The sequence below is a fragment of the Lepus europaeus genome, chromosome 7 (genome assembly GCF_033115175.1).
Source record: "Lepus europaeus isolate LE1 chromosome 7, mLepTim1.pri, whole genome shotgun sequence".
Classification (NCBI taxonomy): domain Eukaryota; kingdom Metazoa; phylum Chordata; class Mammalia; order Lagomorpha; family Leporidae; genus Lepus; species Lepus europaeus.
Genome location: NC_084833.1, coordinates 5337587 through 5353105, shown reverse-complemented (window position 1 = coordinate 5353105; position 15519 = coordinate 5337587). Strand labels below are relative to the sequence as shown.

General features: G+C 63.3%; 1 protein-coding gene across 1 annotated transcript; it reads left to right on the top strand.

The window, feature by feature from the left end:
- The first annotated feature begins 2945 nt into the window (after positions 1-2945).
- Positions 2946-7553, top strand: NPAS4 (neuronal PAS domain protein 4). The gene is made up of 8 exons (XM_062197747.1): positions 2946-3120; positions 3786-3937; positions 4100-4202; positions 4294-4561; positions 4743-4852; positions 5143-5278; positions 5399-6834; positions 7525-7553. The coding sequence occupies exons 1-8, from the start codon at positions 2946-2948 to the stop codon at positions 7551-7553; spliced, it is 2409 nt and encodes an 802-aa protein (XP_062053731.1).
- Positions 7554-15519: the final 7966 nt, after the last annotated feature.

Below are 15519 nucleotides of genomic sequence, written 5' to 3'. Positions count from 1 at the left end.
TCTAGACAGACAGGCTCAGGTGCAGACGCACAGCTACATACATAGACAGTGACAAGTGAGCACACACACACAGAGTCTTGCTACCTCCCATCGACTGCCCAAATGCCCCCCCCAGGGAGCACACTCACCTGGCAGATTTGGCTGGGGAGGGGCCTGCGTCCTCTGTTCCTTCTACACACTCACCCCCAATGCCCCTCTCCCCATTCATCCTTTTGCCCACATTCTCAGAGCCAGCAGGCTCTGGCGCCTCCCCCATCCCAGGCTTCCAATTCTATGCCTGTTCTGCCGCTGCTGCTGCCGCTGCCGCCACTTGGGGGGGGAGTGGGGTGACTCAGCCAGGCCAGGATGACTCACACTGGCAGTATTTTTAGCAGCGGCCAGGAGCTCTCTAGCGTGCCAGCCGCCCCCCTCCTCCTGCTTGCTATTTCGGAACCGTCACTGGTGATATAAATAGCTCCTCTCCCACGGCCTGAAGCTGCTGCCAAGCTATTTTTGGTTCTACACAGTTAAAAATAACTTGACGGAGGTGGGAGGCAAGGGGAGTGGGAGCTGGCCTAGAGAGAGGAGACATTGGGGCACAGAGAGCTTCTCAACTCGAACCAGAGTGGGTAAACTAGGATGAGCCTTCCCTGCCCCTCCCTTGTCCCTTTCCAGACCCTTCTCCCCTTCTAAGGTGTCTTCTGCTCAATGCGTTCTCCGGAAACCCCAAGGTCTCTTCCCTTGAGCCCCATTCCTCTCCCCTGCTTCCTTTGCCCCTGCAGCCCAGGAGCCTTGCTCTTTGCAAGACCCCCCCATCCATCCTCAGAGAAGGGGAAAATCAGAGCTCCCTGAGGTCTGCGTGGACCCCACGCTCTGTTCTGATGCCCCAGGCAGGCCATAGCCAACCTGACTCCCAGGGTGGCTCTGTCAGGACCACGGACAGCAACCCGTGCCCCCTTCTTTTCCTGGGAAGCTGCTCACGTTGCTGGAACCAGGGCTGAACAGGAAAGATCAGATAGAGGTGAGAGGAGCTGTCAGGGTTAGAAACAGTGGGAGAACCTACTGACCCCAGGAAGCCCCCAACCTCAAGTCACAAGACGGCAGGATAGCGCCCCCTAGCCATGCACCCCTCTTCTGAGGCACCCTCGTTCTCAGGGGCCTCTTCCCCTCCCACTCTCCCTTGCTACAACCCCTTTCTTTGAAGAGGGGAGACCTTGACCTCCACATTTTCTTCTTGGTGTCAACGTTCGGCTCCAGTCTTCCCGCGTAGCTTCCTACTAGGAGGCTGCTCTCCCATCCCTGTTTCTTAAGTGGCCTGATTTCCAGGCCCTCAAACGATTTTATGCAAACACACCCCCCAGCCCATCAAATGAGATTTCAGGTGACAAATATTCCCTCGCCCACTGCCTCTGCCTTTGTGGGACACTATGGAAAAGAAAGCCCCCCACCCCACCCCCACCCCATGCGCGCCCCGCCCACCGCAGAGATCAGTCACCTGTGTTGAAAAGAGATCGATACAAGGGGGGCGCCAGGGCCAGCGGAGACATAGCCTGACGGCGAGAGGCGGGGGGCTTAGGGGGCGCACCACGCTGAGCGAGACACCAGGCACCCAGTGAGACCTACTAGGGATAGCGAGGAATCCCGGCAGAAGACGGGGAGGGGGTCGGGGCCAGAGAGGAAGGCAAGCAGCCTGACGGCCTTGGAGGGTCCCCGGCAGGTGCAGGGGTCACGGAGGGCCCCCCCGCCCAGCACCCGGGCTTCTCTGCAGCTCCCCATCTTCGCCGCCGAGCGGGGGGGGGGGGGGAGCTCTCGGGAGGCTGCGGAGGCTGCAGGGCCCCGCCCGCTGCGCGCCGCGGCCGCCGCCGGAGGATTCCTGTCCTAATATGGAGCTGGGATTCCCCCGGCCCCGCCCCCGCCCCCCGGCCCGCGCGGAGACTCCAAGGCTGGTAACCGGGCGGGGGCGGCCGCTGGCTCTGGGGACCGGCAGCAGCTGGGAGGGGTGCCGAAATGAGGATGCATATCCTCACGGTGCCCCGGGCCCCTGCCTCAGTTTCCCCCCTCGGCGGCTGAGATGAACGGGTTGACAGGGGAGGGAAGGATCGGTTGATGTCCCTGTCCTCGACTGTGGGGAACTGGAACCAGGGCCAAACCTTGCTGGTCCCCCTCCCACAGGATCCCCCTTTGCGCCCCATGAAGGGACATGGTTCCTTGTGGAGCCCCTGATGCATTGCCAAGACTAGGGTTGGGGGACAGGGCAGGGGGATTGCTCGAAAATGGCCAAGGGAACCCCAGATGGAGCGGTCCCCAGAGGGGAGCCCAGCTGTGACCCATTCCCCAAAGGCCAAGGAACGTCCGCCCATCCCCGCACGTGAACGCAACCTTTGGTAAACAGCAGGGGAGTGCGGATGACCCTGCAGCCCCCAGCCCCTTATCTCCTCCGAAACCTCCGTGGGGGTACCAGCGTCTCCCTCCCTCCCTCCCTGGACTGTCCTGCCGGGGGCTCCCAGTGTCCTAGCCCTGGCCGTGTCCCTTCCTCGCGGCCTGGGTCCCCACGCGCCCTTGCAGTCTTTCGGAGCGCAGCGCGCGCCTCCCTGCTCCGCTCCCGCCGGCGCGGCCCCCTCCGCAGCTTCTCCCCCGTCCCCCTCTCCCTCCCTCCCGCTCTCGGTCCACGTCACGCGATGACGTTGGAGCCAGGGAGGGAGGAGGAGCCCCCCCGGCCAGCGGCTCCCGCTGCAGCTTGCTTAGCCCAGCCTATCGCTTTCTAGCCCCCCCCACTCTAAAGCGAGCCCCCCACGCCTGGCAGGAGCTATATAAGGCGGGACGAGGCAGGCGAGGGGGCAGCGCAGCCGAGCAGAGCCCAGGAGAGGAGAGGCTGAGCGAGAGCCGGGCAAGCAGGAGGAAGCAGCCGGGCGTCGGGACGGGCGGCAGGTGTCGGGGCGCCGAGCTGGGACTCCGCAGCCGGCATCATGTACCGCTCCACCAAGGGCGCCTCCAAGGCGCGCCGCGACCAGATCAACGCGGAGATCCGCAGCCTCAAGGAGCTGCTGCCGCTGGCCGAAGCGGACAAGGTCCGGCTGTCCTACCTGCACATCATGAGCCTCGCCTGCATCTACACTCGCAAGGGCGTCTTCTTCGCTGGAGGTGAGCGAGCTGGGGCCACCGGAGACAGGGGCACGGGAGGGATCCTCTGGGATTGCCTGCTGCCCAGGGCAGCACGTTGGCGAGCCGAGAGGGGACCCGGGCCGCTCGGGACTTTCTGCTTCTCCCTCTGAGCTCTGTCCAGCCCTCACCTTGGTCCTGGAGGAAGGGTTCCATAGCCTGGCGGGGGTGACCCCAGCACCGGATTTGTGAGAGGATAAGAGCCGGGAGAGAAGGGACCCCGTCTCCATCAGCGCGGAGGCACTCCGGGCGCTGCTCATGCCCCGGGAAAGGCAGCCGGCGGCCGGCGGTGCCTAGAGGGTTTCCCGGCCGCCTCCGGAGATCTGTCCGCGGTGCTGACGGACGCTCCGGCTTCGCGGGCGCTGTCCGCGGTGCTGAGCACAGAACCGCTTTGGGAGCGCTGCCCGCGGTTCTGGAATCCAAGGCGGCCGGGGCGCCCGCCCCGCTTACAAGTGGAAGGGTTCGCTGGCCGGGGAGCTCCAGCAACAGGTTCCCTGGCCGAGAGCTGCGGGCAGTGGGTCAACAGGTGTTTGCGAAGGCAGGCTCATGGGGATTCCCTTGGTGACCTGAAACTCGGACCTTGCGTTTCTCACTTCGGCTCTGCCTCCCTGTCTCACCCTGACTCACCGTGTCTCCTCTCTCTGCAGGCACTGCTCTGGAGGGTCCCACGGGGCTCCTCTCCGCTCAAGAGCTTGAAGACATCGTGGCAGCACTACCTGGATTCCTGCTTGCGTTCACAGCCGAGGGGAAGTTGCTGTACCTGTCTGAGAGCGTGAGCGAGCACCTGGGCCACTCCATGGTGAGAACAGAGGGCCCTCTCAGCCCAGACTGGGGCATGGGTTGGGGCATTCCAAGAGTTACTGGGGAGGGAGAGAGGGACCATGCCCTACAAGACACCGTGGGCCAAAGACGGGTTCTTGCTGGCTTCACTAACGGTCATCTCTCCTATCCCTTCCTCCAGGTGGACCTGGTTGCCCAAGGTGATAGTATCTACGACATCATTGACCCAGCTGACCACCTCACTGTGCGCCAGCAACTCACCCTGCCCTCTGCCCTGGACACTGGTAAGGATGCCTCCTCCTTCTCAGTGCAGTCTCTCCTCTGCTCCCCCATAGGCATCCACCCTCTTAAAGGTTTTTCTCTTTACTCATGTAGATCGTCTCTTCCGCTGTCGCTTCAACACCTCCAAGTCCCTCAGGCGCCAGAGCGCAGGCAAAAAACTGGTGCTCATTCGAGGCCGATTCCACGCTCACCCGCCTGGAGCCTACTGGGCCGGAAACCCCGTGTTCACAGCTTTCTGTGCCCCATTGGAACCAAGACCTCGCCCTGGCCCTGGTCCTGGCCCTGGCCCTGCCTCGCTCTTCCTGGCCATGTTCCAGAGCCGTCATGCTAAAGACCTGGCCATTTTGGACATCTCTGAAAGGTAGGTGTGGGATGTCCCGAACCCGGCAGGCGGGCAGGCCAGAGATGAGGGGACCCTAGATTCTGCAGTCAGGGGCAGGGAGGATGGGGCTCAGGAGGGCAGAGGACCTGGGAGGGAGTGAGATGCATGGGTATAGAGCAGAGAAAACAGAAAGCTGACCTCACCCTTTCCACTTTCCCAGTGTCATAATCTACCTGGGCTTTGAGCACAGTGAACTGCTCTGTAAATCATGGTATGGACTGCTGCACCCCGAGGATCTGGCCCACGCTTCTGCTCAACACTACCGCCTGTGTGAGTGTCCAGAGAGGCCGGGGACGAGGCAGGGAGCTGGGGAAGGGAGTGGCCAAGACTGGGAGATGCTAGAGGCCGACAGTTGTGGATGGTGCAGGGTGAATGTCAGGGTGAGGAGCTAAGGCAAGAACAGACTCAGAACTGGGGGACTCGAGCTGAGGGCGCATGTCAGGGTAGTCAGAGGTGAGAACATCACGGCCACCTCCACACAGTGGCAAGGGGCAGGCTGGGGAGTTCAGGTGGTGCTGCCCGGTGGGCCTCCTAACTCTGCATCTCTTCTTCTCCCCCAGTGACTGAGAGTGGAGATATTCAGGCGGAGATGGTGGTGAGACTGCAGGCCAAATCTGGAGGCTGGGCGTGGATCTACTGCCTGTTATACTCAGAAGGTCCAGAGGGCCCCATCACTGCCAATAACTACCCGATCAGGTGAGCAGAAGGCAGGGTTCTGGGGACCAGCTGAGATCGGCATGGAGGAGACACAAATCAGGGAACTGCTCGGAGAATGGACACCAGACCCTTACCAGCTGCCTCTTGTGTTCTCTCCAGTGACTCGGAAGCCTGGAGCCTCCGCCAGCAGCTGAACTCTGAAGACACCCTAGCGTCCTACATCCTGGGCGCCCCGGCCATGCCGCCCTCATTCCCTGAGAACATCCACTCCCAGGAGCAGTGCTCCAGCCCTAACCCGCTCTTCACCCCAGCCTTGGGGGCTCCCAGAAGCACCAACTTCCCCGGTGCTCCTCAACTTGGCGTTGTCTCCACATCAGAAGAGCTTCCTCAAGCCCCCAAAGAGGTGGACTTTAGATACCTGACGTTCCCTTCCGGGCCTGCGCCTTCTCTCCAGGCAGACCTGAGCAAGGACCTCGTGTGCACTCCGCCCTACACGCCCCACCAGCCCGGAGGCTGTGCCTTCCTCTTCAGCCTCCATGAGCCCTTCCAGACCCACTTGCCCACCCCGTCCAGCTCTCTCCAAGAACAGCTGACTCCAAGCACCGTGACCTTTTCGGACCAGTTGACGCCCAGCAGTGCAACCTTCCCGGACCCACTCACCAGCCCACTCCAAGGCCAGTTGACCGAAACCCCAGCCAGAAGCTATGAGGAGCAGCTGACTCCCTGCACCTCCACCTTCCCTGACCCGCTGCTTCCGGGCACTGCCACCTTCCCGGAGCCCCTGGGCAGCCCTGCCCGCGAGCAGCTGACTCCTCCCAGCACAGCGTTCCAAGCGCAGCTGAACAGCCCCAGCCAGACTTTCCCGGAGCAACTGAGCCCCAACCCCACCAAGACTTACTTCGCCCAGGAGGGATGCAGCTTTCTCTATGAGAAATTGCCCCCGAGTCCTAGCAGCCCTGGTAATGGGGACTGCACACTCCTGGCCCTAGCCCAGCTCCGGGGTCCCCTCTCCGTGGATGTCCCCCTGGTGCCCGAAGGCCTGCTCACACCCGAGGCCTCTCCAGTCAAGCAGAGCTTCTTCCACTACTCTGAGAAAGAGCAGCATGAGATCGACCGCCTCATCCAGCAGATTAGCCAGCTGGCCCAGGGCATGGACAGGCCTTTCTCGGCTGAGGCTGGCGCCGGCGGGCTGGAGCCACTGGGAGGGCTGGAGCCTCTGGACTCCAATCTGTCTCTGTCGGGGGCTGGCCCCCCGGTGCTTAGCCTGGACCTGAAGCCCTGGAAGTGCCAGGAGCTGGATTTCCTGGCTGACCCTGACAGCATATTCCTGGAAGAGATGCCCGTGGAAGACATCTTCATGGATCTCTCCACCCCAGACCCCAATGGGGAATGGGGCTCGGGGGACCCTGAGGCTGAGGGCCCGGGAGGGGCCCCATCGCCTTGCAACAACCTGTCCCCAGAAGACCACAGCTTCCTGGAGGACCTGGCCACATACGAAACCGCCTTTGAGACAGGTGTCTCAGCATTCCCCTACGACGGGTTTACTGATGAGTTGCATCAACTCCAGAGCCGAGTTCAAGACAGCTTCCACGAAGGTGAGTCCAGCCAGCATCTGTCTCACATCTCTGTCCCTCCAGGGAGGTTCTGGGGGTGGGAGAGGGGGGGAAATGAGGTGAATCAAGTCCCCTCCCTGTGCCCCAGCTTTATGAAGGGGATGCTGGTATCTGCTGCCGGGCGTAGGAGAGCGGATAAGGAAAAAAATGAAAAATTTAGCTGGACGGTTTTGGACAAATGGGCCCGGCAGGCAGAGGTGAGGGCTGTGGCATCAAATGCCAGAGAATCCTTGGTGGCCGCGTGTGCTTCTTAGCTCCATGGGACCCAGATCAGTGCTCTCCACCCCATTCTACAGATGGGGACAACCAACGCCCCGGGGTTGAAGAAACTCCCCTGCGGCCACACAGGTTGCTGGGATTATTAGAGTTATGCCCCAGCGTTCTTGTCCTCAAGAGGCTATAGACCGAGAGTTTATGGGGAGGAAAGATAGGGGGTGAGGCTCAGCCCTCGGCCCTGGTGCTGCGGGCCCTGCTTGGGGCTCCATCCTTGCACAAACACAGCCATGACTTCATCCCATTGTCCAAATTCCCTTCTCTGCTGAGCCTCTGGGAGGTCATCTGGTTGCTGGGCCCGTGTAGTTGAGGTCCCGTCCCCACCACGTGCCTCAGCCCAGGGTCCTTTTTTAACAGACTGGGCTGACCGTCTCCCTCTACGTCTCTTTCTCTCTGCAGATGGAAGTGGAGGGGAACCAACGTTTTGAATAAGTCTGTGACTTAACGTCGTCAAGTATGGCATATTGTCATCAAGACGTGGAGCCGCTCTCCACCCCCCCGGGACTGTTGGGGGGATTCTGGGGGCCAGAGGGGGGATTTGTCCGATTCCCCAGGCCCTGCAGGATTTTGGGGGGGGGGAGGTGGGAGGGCAAGGGAGGGAGCTTCTTTTTAAAACCAAGAGACTTCCAGTGATCTGTTCCAATTCAATCTGTATTCACTCGTAGTGAGCTTCCTTGAATGGGATTTCAAGCGGAGAATGGGGGAGTGTCACTTCCCCGCCGCGCTGCCCCATGGGCCTGGGCCAGTTCTCCACCCCCAGGGGCCAAGCCACCCCTGGGCCTCAGTGGGGGAGAAGCAGGGCCCACCTGGGCGAGCCTGTGCCCCGAGGGGCTCTTGACACTCACGTAGAATTCTCTACACACCAGTAACGGGATTTCAATTCCGACGGACTCGGCCGCCCCGGCGGCTCTTCCTGTGACTTTTGCGCCCCGTGCCTGGAGTGGGGGGCGCGAAGAGACGCTACGTTCCTTTCCGATGGAGGAAGGCAGACCTGCCGCCACACGTGTGCTTGCACGAGTGTACCTGGTGCGGGACTCACCCGGCCGCCAGACCGCCTGGGCCTGCCCGGGCGGCCACCTCGTGGTGCTGCGGTGACTTTGTAGCCAACTTTATAATAAAGTCCAGTTTGCCTTTTTGGTACCCTGGTGTCACGCACTGCTGTGGGAAAGAAGATGGCGGTGGGGCTGAGAAGGTCGGGAGGCCCAGACAGGAACCTGGGCATCGGGAGTTCGGTCTGGATCTGCTCACGGCCCTGCACTCCCTCATTCCCACGTTCATTCACCTGCTCAGCATGTGGCCGGCGCCGTGCAAGAGGCTGGAGAGCCTGGCGCTGGGCAGGAGGGGGCAGAGGGCCTGGGGATGGGCAGGAGGGGGCAGAGGGCCTGGGGATGGGCAGGAGGGGGCAGAGGGCCTGGGGATGGGCAGGAGGGGGCAGAGGGCCTGGCGCTGGGCAGGAGGGGGCAGAGGGCCCGGGGATGGGCAGGAGGGGGCAGAGGACCTGGCGCTGGGCAGGAGGGGGCAGAGGGCCCGGGGATGGGCAGGAGGGGGCAGAGGGCCCGGGGATGGGCAGGAGGGGGCAGAGAGCCTGGGGCTAGGCAGGAGGGGGCAGAGGGCCCGGGGATGGGCAGGAGGGGGCAGAGAGCCTGGGGCTAGGCAGGAGGGGGCAGAGGGCCCGGGGATGGGCAGGAGGGGGCAGAGGGCCTGGGGCTAGGCAGGAGGGGGCAGAGGGCCCGGGGATGGGCAGGAGGGGGCAGAGGGCCTGGGGCTAGGCAGGAGGGGGCAGAGGGCCCGGGGATGGGCAGGAGGGGGCAGAGAGCCTGGGGCTAGGCAGGAGGGGGCAGAGGGCCCGGGGATGGGCAGGAGGGGGCAGAGGGCCTGGGGCTAGGCAGGAGGGGGCAGAGGGCCCGGGGATGGGCAGGAGGGGGCAGAGGGCCTGGGGCTAGGCAGGAGGGGGCAGAGCGCCCGGGGATGGGCAGGAGGGGGCAGAGAGCCTGGCGCTGGGCAGGAGGGGGCAGAGGGCCCGGGGATGGGCAGGAGGGGGCAGAGGGCCCGGGGATGGGCAGGAGGGGGCAGAGGGCCCGGGGATGGGCAGGAGGGGCAGAGGGCCCGGGGATGGGCAGGAGGGGGCAGAGGGCCCGGGGATGGGCAGGAGGGGGCAGAGGGCCCGGGGATGGGCAGGAGGGGGCAGAGGGCCTGGGGCTGGGCAGGAGGGGGCAGAGGGCCCGGGGATGGGCAGGAGGGGGCAGAGGGCCCGGGGATGGGCAGGAGGGGGGCAGAGGGCCTGGCGCTGGGCAGGAGGGGGCAGAGGACCTGGCGCTGGGCAGGAGGGGGGCAGAGGGCCTGGCGCTGGGCAGGAGGGGGCAGAGGGCCTGGCGCTGGGCAGGAGGGGGCAGAGGACCTGGCGCTGGGCAGGAGGGGGCAGAGGGCCTGGCGCTGGGCAGGAGGGGGCAGAGGGCCCGGGGATGGGCAGGAGGGGGCAGAGAGCCCGGGGATGGGCAGGAGGGGGCAGAGGGCCCGGGGCTGGGCAGGAGGGGGCAGAGAGCCTGGCGCTGGGCAGGAGGGGGCAGAGGACCTGGCGCTGGGCAGGAGGGGGCAGAGGGCCTGGCGCTGGGCAGGAGGGGGCAGAGGGCCTGGCGCTGGGCAGGAGGGGGCAGAGGGCCCGGGGATGGGCAGGAGGGGGCAGAGAGCCCGGGGATGGGCAGGAGGGAGCAGAGGGCCCGGGGCTGGGCAGGAGGGGGCAGAGAGCCTGGGGATGGGCAGGAGGGGGCAGAGGGCCCGGGGATGGGCAGGAGGGGGCAGAGAGCCTGGCGCTGGGCAGGAGGGGGCAGAGGACCTGGCGCTGGGCAGGAGGCGGCAGAGGGCCTGGCGCTGGGCAGGAGGGGGCAGAGGGCCCGGGGATGGGCAGGAGGGGGCAGAGGGCCCGGGGATGGGCAGGAGGGGGGCAGAGGGCCTGGGGCTAGGCAGGAGGGGGCAGAGGGCCTGGGGATGGGCAGGAGGGGGCAGAGAGCCTGGGGCTAGGCAGGAGGGGGCAGAGGGCCCGGGGATGGGCAGGAGGGGGCAGAGGGCCCGGGGATGGGCAGGAGGGGGCAGAGGGCCCGGGGATGGGCAGGAGGGGGCAGAGGGCCCGGGGATGGGCAGGAGGGGGCAGAGGGCCCGGGGATGGGCAGGAGGGGGCAGAGGGCCCGGGGATGGGCAGGAGGGGGCAGAGGGCCCGGGGATGGGCAGGAGGGGGCAGAGGGCCCGGGGATGGGCAGGAGGGGGCAGAGGGCCCGGGGATGGGCAGGAGGGGGCAGAGGGCCCGGGGATGGGCAGGAGGGGGCAGAGGGCCCGGGGATGGGCAGGAGGGGGCAGAGAGCCTGGGGCTAGGCAGGAGGGGGCAGAGGGCCCGGGGATGGGCAGGAGGGGGCAGAGAGCCCGGGGCTAGGCAGCAGGGGGCAGAGGGCCTGGCGCTGGGCAGGAGGGGGCAGAGGGCCCGGGGATGGGCAGGAGGGGGCAGAGGGCCCGGGGATGGGCAGGAGGGGGCAGAGGGCCCGGGGATGGGCAGGAGGGGGGCAGAGGGCCTGGGGCTAGGCAGGAGGGGGCAGAGGGCCTGGGGATGGGCAGGAGGGGGCAGAGAGCCTGGGGCTAGGCAGGAGGGGGCAGAGGGCCCGGGGATGGGCAGGAGGGGGCAGAGGGCCCGGGGATGGGCAGGAGGGGGGCAGAGGGCCTGGGGATGGGCAGGAGGGGGCAGAGGGCCCGGGGATGGGCAGGAGGGGGCAGAGGGCCTGGGGATGGGCAGGAGGGGGCAGAGGGCCCGGGGATGGGCAGGAGGGGGGCAGAGGGCCTGGCGCTGGGCAGGAGGGGGCAGAGGGCCCGGGGATGGGCAGGAGGGGGCAGAGGGCCTGGGGATGGGCAGGAGGCTTCTGCTTGGCATTGGCCCTGCACACAAGTTGGAAGCTTCTGGGCAGGGGTCTGCCTCGGCCCGGTCCTGGGCAGAGGGGGCTTCCTGCTGGGGTGCTGGTCTTCCTGTGGCACGGGGCTTTCAGCCAACAGACACTTCTACCTCCCTCATTCCCGGCAAGGAAGGCCCTGGGCAGGCGTATCAGCCCTGTTCCACGGCTGTGGAGACCGAGGACCACAGGCACAGGTGCTCCACACCCTGTAGGTGGTGAGAGGCGCAGGTGGGCAATGCACTCACCTCACCTGCGACCCAGCCCTGGGCTGTCTTCCTGCTCCTGAAACTGGCGAACCGCATCGTCTCACACAAGCCCCCAAGGGCAGGCTTGGGCCAGAGCAGGGGCCTCTTCCCCAAGTGGGGGGCGCAGAACCCCCTCTTTTCACCCCTCCCTGTCTGTGAGGAGGAGCTCATGGGATCGAGAAAAGAAATTTCCCCCAAACACTGTCTTCCTCCAAGCGTGAGGGCCCAACAGGCCCAGAGTACGATGAAAATGCAGACAGACCAAGACCTGGATTCAAATCCTACCTCCAGCAATGGCTGGCGGAGTGGGACCTGAGCCCCAGGGTCTTCACAGGGGATGCAGGGCTGGCAAAGATGGCCCTGGGCTCCCCAAGATGTGGATAGGACTTGCGGGGGTGCCAAGAAGAAGGCAACAGACTTCACGGTGACCCTGTAGGCTTAGAGGAAGTTTCTTGTGCCTTTTTAAAAGGTTTATTTATTTGTTTGAAAGGCAGAGCTACAGAGGAGAGGGAGAGAGATCTTCCACCTGCTGATTCGCTCCCCAAATGACTGCAACGGCCAGGGCTGGGCCAGGCTGAAGCCAGGATCCAGGAGCTCCTTCCAGGTCTCCCATGTGGGTGGCAGGGGCCCAGACACTTGGGCCATCCTCTGCTGCTTTCTCCAGGTGTGTTAACAGGGAGCTGGATTGAAAATGGAGCAGCTGGGACTCGAACCAGCACCCATTTGGGATGTCAGCGTTGCAGATGGCAGCTTAACCCATTGTGCCACCAAAGAAGTTTCTTTCTCAAAGAAGGGGAGGAACTTCCGGGCTCCAATCTTGCATTACTGAAATATAGGGTCTGGAATGTGGTACTGAGAAATCCCCCGGACCTTCCTCCAGTTCAGGGCCATACCGTTCAGCGGGCCCCACGGGAAGGGAGACACCCCTGAGGACCTGTGACCCCTTTCCCGCCTTGGATGGGGCATTAGGTGGACAAGAGGATGAGGTCTTGTCTCTGGCCATCTTCACACATCTGTTCCCAAACTTGGACAAACTTGGGCATCACCTCCAGGAAGATACGGTCTTGGTTCTGCTCCATCCCTCGCGCCGAGCACAGGCCAACAGTAACAGCCACAGGACAAGTGCATTACTGGGAGGATCGTTTCAAAGATCAGTACAAGGATTGAGTAGAAAGTCATCGATTTTGGGGCTGGCAGGTTAAGCCACCGCCTGCTGCACCGGCAGCCCATCTGCTTCTGATCCCGCTCCCTGCTCATGCGCCTGGGAAAGCAGCAGGAGACGGCCCAAGTGCTTGAGCCCCTGCACCCGTGTGGGAGACCTGGATGAGGCTCCTGGCTCCTGGCTTCAGCCTGGCCCAGCCCGGGCTGTTGTGGCCATTTGGGGAGTGAACCAGCAGATGGAAGATCTCTGTCTCTACCTCTGCCTCACTCTCTCTGTGACTCCTTTCACATAAATAAATAGAAAGTCATTGATTCCTACCACAAAAACTTGTTCTTACGTCCCTCGGAGGGCAGAGGGCTGTGACCTTGAGCTTCGAGTGTTAAGTGACCTGAGGTCCCATTTCAAAGCCTCCAGTGGGGTGAGGGCAGGGCGAGTGTTTGGCGCAGTGGTTAAGAGGCTTCCCAGGATGCCCACACCCCATCGTGGAGTGCCGGGACCCGGGTCTGATTCCAGCTCCCTGCTCGGGTATACAGCAGTTCACAGCCCAAGCAGCTGGGTCCCTGCCACCTGTGGGAGACCTGGCTGGAGTTCTGGGCTCCTGGCCTCAGCCTGGCCCGGCTCTGGCTGTCGAGGGCATTTGAGGAGTGAACCAACAGGTGGCGTCTCTCTCTCCATCTGTCTCTTTCTGTCCTCGCACTTTTCAAATAAACACAAATTTAAAAACCAAAGTTCTCTGGGAATTGTCAGGAGCAGGGACAAGCCTGACAAGCGACCACAGCCCAGGGGAGTCTCTCAGGTGGCTCAGAAAGGGACGGGTGTCAACGAGCAGCTCTGGAGAGAGCGTGGACATTGAGTAACAGTAACCGCTGTGTGGAGGGGACCCTCTGAGTGTAGGATGCTGGGGTGTGTACATGGGGCCCAGGGGGCTCCGACGATCTTCCCGACTTTCCTAAATCTATCCTAAAATAAACTGTCTCTTTGGACGGTAAAAATAAACATTGAAAAGATTGAAAAGCAGCCCCTCTCTGGGATTTGGTGGTGGGGAGAGTGCTGGTGGACCAGCCGGACGGGCAGACAGAAATCTGAAGAGCTCATGGCGCCACCTGCTGGACAGAGAGGGGTCTGCGTCTGTTCCATTCTGGCCGTGGCTCCGTGGGAAAGGACAAGACCTGCCCAGCGGCTGCTGTAGCCGGATGTGACTCCCGGGCCGGGCCACCAGCACCCACATCGCTGCCCTGGGGCAGAATATACGAGAAAGGGCTGTTTTGGAGTCGTTCCTTCACGTGCTGAACAGAGCGACGTCTGCCCGGGCCAGGAGCTGTCCTGGGTGCTGCGCCCTGGGCTCGGAGCTCATGCGGGGAGGTACAACCAAAAGCAAAATAAATCGTCTAAAAGAGAGCAGCGAGAGCCGGGGGCGGGGGTGGGCTCTAATTTCGAGCGAGGGGTCAGAAAGCCTTTCTAAGGAGGTGACATGGAACTGTGACCTGGGAGGTAAGAAAGGGGAAGAGGGGCTGGCGCCGTGGTCTAGCGGGTAAAGCCGCCGCCTGCAGTGCCGGCTTCCCGCGTGGGCATCGGTTCGAGTCCTGTTTTCCACTCAGCGGCTGACTGACCCCACAGTGACGTCTGCACCCCTGGGCTGCTCGCGAGCTCCCGTTGTCTTTGGTTGTGTTCTGCCTTTGACAACATTTTATATAAAAACTTTATTTATACGAAAGGCAGAGTGACAGAGAGGGGGTAGCACCAGAGAGACAGAGAGATCTCCCATCTGCTGGTTCACTTCCCAGTCACGACAGCCAGGGCCGGGACAAGCCGAAGCCAGGAGCCAGGAGCTCCACATGGGTGGCAGGGCCCAAGTCCTCGGGCCAGGCTTTGCTGCTTTCTCAGATGCCGGGGTGGCGAGTGGTGGCCCAGCCCCTGCGCCACCGCACCAGCCCCGTCCACAGCTTGGCTGTGCTGCCTTCACCCAGGGAGGCTCCGGCCCGGTCCGCAGGCGCCGAGGACTGGCGAATGCCCGAGACTCAGCTCATCGCGTCTCAGGTGTTTTCCAGCTAAACAACAACTCTCCACTCGGGTCCTGAACTAGAAGTCCCCTCTCTCCAAATCCGTTAGCAAACGCTGTCCATTCTGTCTCTGAAGTATTCCAGATCTTACCTCCAGGGCACCTGCCAAAGGCACTCTGGGGCGAGCTCCCCGCCTCCTGCCAGGGCTGGGGCGTGAGCAGGACCGGCCCCTCTGCGATCCCTCCCGACCCCGCCAGGGAATTGCATGAAATCTAAGTTTCTTACTGGGGTCCAAAGGCCCTGGGGTCGTCTTCCTTTCCTCCAAACACCACCCACCCACCCACCCTTTTTTTTTTTTTTTTTTTAGAGATTTATTTATTTGAAAGGCAGAGTTACAGACAGAGAAGGAGAGGCAGAGAGAGAGAGAGAGAGATCTTCCTTCTGTTGGTTCACTCCCCATTGACTGCAATGGTCAGGGTTGAGCCAATCCGCAGCCAGGAGCCAGGAGCTGCTTCAGGGTCTCCCACGTGGGTGCAGGGGCCCAAGCACTTGGGCCATCTTCCACTGCCTTCCCAGGAACATTAGCAGAGAGCTGGATCAGAAGTGGAGCAGCCAGGACTTGAACCGGAGCCCATATGGGATGCCGGCACTGCAGGGGGCGGCTTTACCTGCTATGCCACAGCGCCAGCCCCTGACTTTTTTTTTTTTAAGATAAAGATTTATTCTCATTTTGAAAGAGTTACAGAGAGAGAGAGAGAGAGAGAGAGAGAGAGAGAGAGAGAGAGATTTTCCACCCCCTGGATCCCTTCCCAGAGAACTGCAGCTGCCAGCACTGGGCCAGCCCAAAGCCGGGGGCCAGGAGCTTCCTCCAGGCCTCCCACACGGGTGCAGGGTTCCAGGCACTTGGGCCACCTTCCACTGCTCTCCCAGGCCACAGCAGGGAGCTGGATTGAAGGAGGAGCAGCAGCCAGGACACAAACCGGCTGCCCGCGCGGGATGCTGGCACCGCAGGCGGAGGCTTAGCCAGCACCGTGCCACAGCTCCGGCCCCTATAG

Coding starts and splice junctions, on each gene's coding strand:
- NPAS4 (XM_062197747.1), top strand. CDS start 2,946: ATGTACCGCTCCACCAAGGGCGCCTCCAAGGCGCGCCGCGACCAGATC. Junction 5,279..5,398: donor GCCAATAACTACCCGATCAG/GTGAGCAGAAGG, acceptor TGTTCTCTCCAG/TGACTCGGAAGCCTGGAGCC. Junction 6,835..7,524: donor TCAAGACAGCTTCCACGAAG/GTGAGTCCAGCC, acceptor TTCTCTCTGCAG/ATGGAAGTGGAGGGGAACCA.